The sequence below is a fragment of the Peromyscus leucopus genome, chromosome 8b, assembly GCF_004664715.2.
Source record: "Peromyscus leucopus breed LL Stock chromosome 8b, UCI_PerLeu_2.1, whole genome shotgun sequence".
NCBI classification, from domain to species: Eukaryota; Metazoa; Chordata; class Mammalia; order Rodentia; family Cricetidae; genus Peromyscus; species Peromyscus leucopus.
The window spans coordinates 40,552,932-40,560,633 of record NC_051086.1 but is presented as its reverse complement, the minus strand read 5'-3'; the positions used below and the strand labels follow the sequence as shown (position 1 = coordinate 40,560,633).

At 47.9% G+C, this 7,702-nt stretch overlaps 1 protein-coding gene across 2 annotated transcripts in view; it reads right to left on the bottom strand.

The window, feature by feature from the left end:
- Positions 1–1,039: 1,039 nt before the first annotated feature.
- Positions 1,040–7,702, bottom strand: part of Larp1 (La ribonucleoprotein 1, translational regulator) — a 56,421-nt gene continuing 49,758 nt past the window's right edge. For both annotated transcript variants that reach the window (XM_037201246.1, XM_028880057.2), the window contains exons 16-19: positions 5,038–5,182; positions 3,436–3,545; positions 3,199–3,326; positions 1,040–1,973 (exon numbers count right to left, since the gene is read on the bottom strand). In XM_037201246.1, the coding sequence (XP_037057141.1) occupies positions 1,767–1,973; positions 3,199–3,326; positions 3,436–3,545; positions 5,038–5,182 (590 nt within the window). In that variant the 3' untranslated portion in view covers positions 1,040–1,766. The remainder of the gene's footprint in view (positions 1,974–3,198; positions 3,327–3,435; positions 3,546–5,037; positions 5,183–7,702) is intronic.

Below are 7,702 nucleotides of genomic sequence, written 5' to 3'. Positions count from 1 at the left end.
CTTGCACTGCCCGGGTTCCAGTGTGGAGGTGAGCATTCAGTCTCCCCAGCCTGTATGCTCAGTCCTTCCCCACCCTCCCCGACTCGAGGTGACAGCAGCCTCCAGCCAGTCCTCTAGCATGTGCAGGGCAGCTCAAGCAGACGGTGGCTTAGGAAGAGAAGTCAGGTATACTCTATGTCCACATATACCTTCCTGCCACAGGGCTTCACCAAACGGCAGGATCCCCCAGCCCTGGGTTCCTCTCACCCCTTGATCCCAGGCAGGGTCAGTGAAAGGGTGGGTAGAGATGGCTTGCAGGGGGTGGGAGTATTAAGATGGGAAGACCACATCAGACCCTTGAAGAATGGCACTTTTCTCCACCTTGTGAGACAAACCTCCTTGAGGTCAAAGGTCTTTAAGGTCAGACACAGATCTAAGCTGTGGCCATCAGTAGGTGTTCACCTCCTTGCTCTGGGGTTGGGGAGACAATCGGGCTGAGGACAAGTGTGTGCCAGACAAGAACAACTCTGTTTACAACAGTCTGAAGCAAACTTGGCCTTGGGGTTCCGAGGGCAGGGCAGGGTGGCTTGGTGAGACGGAGCAAGCAGAACAAGGACAGTGGCAGCGGTGTGCAGACACAGACGACGACTATGTCAGCTGGAGACGACGGTCAGACGGCAGCAGGTGTCCTGGCACAGCTCTGAGCGAGCTGCCCCCAACTCTCTGGCCTCCAGGCGGGAGGCCCTGTACATGCAACTCAGTCCCGAGGAAAGTTCTAGTTAGTCCAAGCCCAGGGGCATCCCAGGCAGGCGGAGCTCTTCGGAGGCTCGAGGAGGAAAACAGGCATTTGGGCATTAGTTCAGGTTCCCGCTCCACAATAAGGCAACTTTTAAAAAAATATTATTTCCAAAAACAGAACAGAAGAAAAATTCCAAGGAGGGGGAAAAGACGTCACTTTCTATGAATTAGGTGGGTTCTGATTTTTTTTTTTTGTCATTTTTTAGTGGTCGATTTTGTCTTTTTTTTTTTTCTTTCTTTTTTTCCTTTTTTTTTTGTTGTTGTTGTGGTTGTTTTTTGTTTTTGTTTTCTGTTTTCCCAAGGATGGAAAGGTCAGAGAAAAAAAATAAAATGAATCATCTTTCAATAGTCTCTTCTGGTGTGAGCAGCGTCTCTGGGCTGGGGAGAGGGGGAGGGTAGGAGAGGCTGAAACTCCCCAACCCCTATTCTGAGATCCTTTGGTTTCCGTCCCCCAGAGGTGGCAGAAGGGTATGTGGAACAGCAGGGACACGGTGATGGCAAACCCCAGTTGATCGAGGGGCTGGTGCTTCTGGGGCCCACGGGCACCGCCAGAGCCTTCTGGTGGGCTGCATAGTTGGCTGGAGGGGAGCGGAGGCGGGGAGACGGGTCGGCCTAACAGCCGCAAGAAGGGCTGAAGAGTGATTTTGGTAATCCAGACAAACTATCAATAATTTAAAACTTGATATATATATATGTATATGTATATATATATATATATATATATATATAAAAATCTCCCCCCTTCCCCTCCCCCCTTAGAAGTTAAGATGGAAGTCATGGAGACAGGAGGGGGAGGGGTACTTGGAGGCTCCTGCCCAGGGGCACCACTAATAGCCCAAATGGTGTACACCGCTACTTAGTGCAAAGAGCCATCCTAGTTAACTTCAGGCCTGTCCCTTCTCTGTCCATTCTCCTGGGACTGGGCACCTCCATGGATCCTCGCCCACCCCACCCCTTCTATCCCAAACCCCAGGGGGCTTCTGGGCGTATCACTTTCCCAAAGTCAGTGTGTCCGAGTGCTGGCTTGTCCATTTGGCATCTTCCCGAGTGGCCTGGCCAGTAGGTGTCGTAGGGGGTTGGCAGATCCCAGTGGCAGGTCTGCTGGAAGACTGGGAAGGGCACCGCTTCCTGCCCTCACCGCTGCCTCCTGCCACCACTGGGTGTCGCTTGTGGATGCCTTCCTCGCCCATGGGGGGCTGTAATAGAGGAGTCACAAGTGGTCAGAGAGCACTAACCACACCACTTTCCAGGACCAATCAGAGGCCTCCTTTCCACCTCCAAATGTAGACAATGGTTTGCTCTACAAATGAAGTAGGGTCCATCCTGACCTTTCATGTTGACACTACCAAAAATAAGGTAACTGACCAAACACATAAAAGTAACTTGTCAAAGACCTCTTACATTTAGGTCTATATCCTAAAGATCAGGTTTTAATCCTACAGTTTTTTTTCCCCTTCTATGAAGGGGTCTCTTACTTAGGAAATGACCTGTGGTATGTGGTATATATCATGGTGCATGTATTGGCTCCATAGGGCCACATACACTGGACTGTCTTACTCCAGCCCTAACTAGGCCCAAAAGCCAACAATGAAGACTGTGATTCAGTCTGCCCTACTAAGGCCACCAAAAGTACTTTCCATGTACTAGGATCAAGCCACTGGTTCACCTTAACTAGTCTACCCAGCTACCTACAGGTTCTCTGCACACACTCTCCTCCCCAAGAGGATGTGTAAACAAACCCAATTTACACATCTGTACACTGATGATAATTCTAGAGGTTCAGAGTGGCCAGAAGAGTTGGCTCACCAGTCTGGGCACTGCAAGCAGTATCAGTTTTAAAATAACTGAGGACCACTGCTGCTACTTACTTATACCTACCACTTTCTGCTAAAAGTTCAAGAGGACAACAAAGATTGCTACATCATAAACTTTGTGGTTAAAGCCTTTTCTGTCTTCTTTGGTGATGGTCATCAAACACAGGGTCTTGACTAGTTAAACATGTACCTTACCACTGAGGTATACTGCTAGCACCATAGACTATCTTAGCACAGACACAATGATGAGTCAATTAAACTGACTTTAAAGGCAGCCTTTGATACACTCGGAAGCAATACCTAGACTCGCCACAGGATGTCACTGTCCAGACACTACTTCAGACAATGGAGAATCGGACATTAATTTGCAAGTTTCGGATCTTTTCCGGAAGGAACAAGTACGTTTATCAGGCAGTTGGTCCTGATCCTGACACAAACTAGCAGCAGTGGGCCTGGGCAGTGGGTGAGAGGACAGCAGGAGGGAGGCGGCTGGGAACCCACAACTCTAGTGAGCACCGTGTCCACACTCTCACACCACTTCACATACAGGAGAGGGACGCTGCTCTTTACAGGACAACTAGGAGTCAGGAGAGAGGCTTTCACTCACGTCCACTCGGAAGTCTTCTAGACGTCGGAATTTGCCGAGGTATTCTTGCAGTTTGGGGTCAATGTCCAAATTTTTGGCTTTGGAATATTTCAAGAAGGCCCAGAACTTCTCTAATCCATACAGCTGGCCTGTAAAGAAAGGGGAGAGTGTGAGAAGCTGGGCTGAGATGAAGGGAGAGAGGTGGGGCCTAATATAACCAGGCCCAGGAGGGCTCCTGCAGCTCGAACAGACTCTTACCAGCCTCATAGTCCTTCACAGTCTCCTCCTGGAAATCCTTGAATATATCCAGTCGGAACTTCTTCTCCAGACCATAACTGTAATATCGAAAAAGGCACTCCAAACCGTATCTGTGGAGGGCAGAAGCTGGTGAGCTCGACCCGATGCCCACTAGGACACGGGGCTCGGACAGACGGATGGACGCGCACGCACACGCACGCGCACGCACACGCACACACACACACACACACACACACACACACACACACACACACAGACACACACTTGGCTGGCCTAGCAAAGAAACTCTGGAACCGTTATGACAGTGAACTATCCTACACCGGAAACACGGCAGGCCCACAGAAAACCCACCAGCAGCACTAACACCAGCCCCGAAGAGCCAGGGCTCAGCCGATTCTGCCCTCACACTGACCTGTTTGCTCTCTCTGTGTCTAACTATTGCTGTAGCCCTGACAGACCTTACAGCCCATGAAGCCAAAATTATTTCCTGTCTATCTGTTCTGTTCACAGGAAAAGGTGCCTATCCCTGTGCCAGCTCTCTGACCCACACCAATCAGCAGGTTTGTTCATTTACCTTAGTCAGAAAGTTCACCACTAGGAATGTGTTATCAAGGAAAATACAGATCCTATGTTACAGGCACATACAACTGATCACAGCTGTTATGGAAGAGTCTTTTTTTTTTACACTGTGAAGATGTGTCTTTGCCAAGGTGCTTTCTGATTGGTTTAATAAAAGAGCTGACTGGCCAGTGGCTAGGCAGGAGGTACAGGCGGGACAGCAAAACACAGAGGATGCTGGGAGGAAGAAGGGCCGAGTCTTGGGAGTTGTGAGCAGTGACAGAGAGAAGCAAGATGAACGTGTTGAAAGAAGGTACCACCATGTGGCAGAAGGTAGATAAGAAATGTGGGTTAATGTAAAATGTAAGAGTTAGCTAGTAACAAGCTTGAGCTATTGGCTGAGCATTTGTAATTCATGATAAATCTGAGTGGCTATTGGGACACAGAGAAAGTCTGCCCACATACAGCAGCACTATTAAACAAAACACAAACCTCTAAGAACAGAGAAGTGGTTTAGAAAAATTCTGGAACTGTTACAACAGGCTTAGGCTGTTAAAAGTTCCCACTGAAATTCACTGAATGGGGTAGTGGTGGCACACGCCTTTAATCTCAGCACTCGGGAGGCAGAGGCAGGGGGATCTCCAAGTTTGAGGTCTACACAGTGAGTTTTAAGACAGCCAGGGCTACACAGAGAAAAAAAGAAAAGAAACACAGTGAATGGTACTGACCACGTTTACAACATTGTGTTTCCCAGTGCTGGGAGGATGACCCCCTTTGCTTTCGGGCACAAGTCAAGAGCCTACGCTATGTGCTAAGCACCCCACAGGCAGATCTGCTTGTGACATCAAGACAGAACTGAGCAGAGCAGGGAGCATGTGGCAAAGGAAGGAGGGCTGGGCGCACAAACCACATAACCTTTGAAGCTCTGAAACTGGAGTGTGTGAACACCTTGGCATCTTTACATTTCCAATTTCAGCTCTGGCAGCTGACTCACTGGGGTCCTGCCAGTCTCCAAGCGCCATACAGAGTCCTGGCCCCACTCACCTGTAGCCTTCTTTGGCGTCCTCCAGTGCCAGCTGCTTGAACTCCTCATACATCTTTTTATTGAAGTGATCTCGGAGGAAAAAGGACCAAAAGCGGAAAAGGGTGTTCATCTCCTGAGACTGGCCGATGCCCAAGCGCTTCCGCTCTGATGGGAAAGACAGGAGAGGAGAAAGTCAGGCCAGACTGCCCTTAGTTCACTCAGAACAAACTACTCTGCAGGCCTTGCTGCTAGGTTGTTATGGCCTCTGACCTGGCCATCTGTCTAGCTGAATCTCAACCTGCTACCACTTAAGAGCAATGGTTCTCAACCTTCCTAAGGCTGTGACCCTTTAATACAGTTCCTCATGTTGTGATGACCCCAACCATAAAATGGTTTCATTGCTACTTCATAACTAATTTTGCTATTGTTATGAATTGTAATGAAAATATTTGGTATGCGACACCCCCCCCAAAAGGGCCAAGAACCACAGGTTGAACCACTGACTTTGAGGAAGAGGCAGAATAAGCAACTCACTCTTCAACAAATTAACTAGTATTAACAAGTATAGCACGTTAACATAAAAGCACACACACACAAGAGATGGCTCAGCAGTTAAAAGCATTAGCTGCTCTTGCTGAGGACCTAGGTCTGGTTCCCAGCATCCACAAGGTGGCTAGCAACATCTGTAACTCTAGTTCCAAGAGATTCAACACCTTCTTTTGGCTTCCAAGGGCACCAGGCATGCGCATGGTACACCGACATACATGTGTGTAAAATACACATATACATAAAATACAGCATCTGGGAGATGGAGGCAGCAGTTTAAGGTCAGACTTGACTAACAGAAAGTTAAAGGCTAACCTGAACCACATGCACAGGCAGATCCCTGGAGCTTACCAGGCAGCCAAGATAGTCAAATCTATGCGCTCCAGGTTCAAGTGAGACCCTGCCTCAAAAACAGGTGGATCCTAACTCAAAATATATTTGAAAAGAAAAAACAAACAAACAAAAAAACCCCAAACCCCAAACTCCTACCATAGTGATGTGACAATAAACCAGCTAAAGAGGATCTGAACAAACATGAGCATCAAGAACAAGGACTTAAGAGGTGCCACCTTACACCTTCTTATGTAAGGAGAAGGTCTGGGAGCATGTGGAGAAACATTCAACAGCCAGAGTCCCTAACCTGAGCATGTGGCCCAGACTCTGGCTGTTTGAATGAGAATGACCCCTATAAGCTCACGTTTGAATACTTGGTCCCTAGTTGGTGGACTGTTTGGGAAGGACAGGAAGAGTGCCCTTGTTAGAGGAGTGGGTCACTGTGGATGGACTCTGATGTTTGCAAAGTCCATACTTGTAGATGTAACCAATCGTCTTATTAAAATAAGAAACACAGAGCCAATGTAAAAGAGAAAGCCGAGAGGTCAGAGCTCAGAGATAAAACCTTACCTCCTGCAGTGCTCCTAGCTTCCCAGAGAGAGAGCTACTTCCTGTTTGTCTGTGTTTAAATAGTCTTTCTGTTCTGCCTTCTCATTGGTTGTAAACCCAACCACATGACTGCCTCATCACTGCCTGTAAGTACCGCCCTCCAGGTCTTAAAGGCGTATGTCTCCAATACTGGCTGTATCCCTGAACACACAGAAATCTACCTAGCTCTTCTAACCACCACGCTCTTGCTATGGCTCTAATAGCTCTGACCCCAGGGCAACTTTATTAACATAAAATTAAAATTACACTTCAGTACAAATAAAATATCACCATACATACTAGTCAGTTACTTCTTGCTCGCTTTCTGCCTTCCACCTGCTGATAAGGATGTAAGCCCTCAGCACAATACCTACCTGCCTACTCCTGTGCTTCCTGGCATGATGGTCATGGATTCAACTTCTGAAACTATAAACCCCCAATAAACTTGTTTGTTGTTGTTTTTTCAAGACAGGGTTTCTCTGTGTAGTTTTGGTGCCCGTCCTGGAGCTCACTCTGTAGACCAGGCTGGCCTGGAACTCACAAAGATCCGCCTGCCTCTGCCTCCCAAGTGCTGGGATAAAGGTGGGCGCCACCACCACCCGGCCTAAACTCTTCTTTCTATAAGTCACTTTGGTCACAGTGTCTCATCACAATAATAGAAAGGTCACTATGAATGACAGGGAGGGACATAATACAGTGCACCACCACAACTGAAAACTACAACTTCCTCCAAAGACTAACAACACTGTTCAAATTTTGTATTGTACACATCATATGAATTGTATGTTACACCCTCACCCACCTCTCACTCCCAGAGAGTAAAGAAATACTGAGGCAAGTACAAGCCACAAAGTGGTAACAGACTGACCTGCATATCCTCAGGCCAACCTATCAAAACCCTACACCTTTAAGGTATCTCATGTGACCTGAGGCTCTACCAAGGCCCTCTCCTTCTACCATCTTCCAGAGCAAGGGGGCAGAGAACAAGCATTCAGGCTTTGCAGGAAAAAAAGTTTGTTACAATTCCTTCTCTTCCTACAACCTCTTCCAAAGAAAAGTTGTCTGCATTCCAGAGCCACTCAACAGCACCATGAGCTACCCTGGACCCAAATCTTTACTAAGAAAGCCCTGCTCAGTCTCAGCCTAACCATAAAACCGTGTCTGGGACACCAGCAACAGCTGACCCAGCAATGTTGCCAGAAATGAGCAAAACCTGGC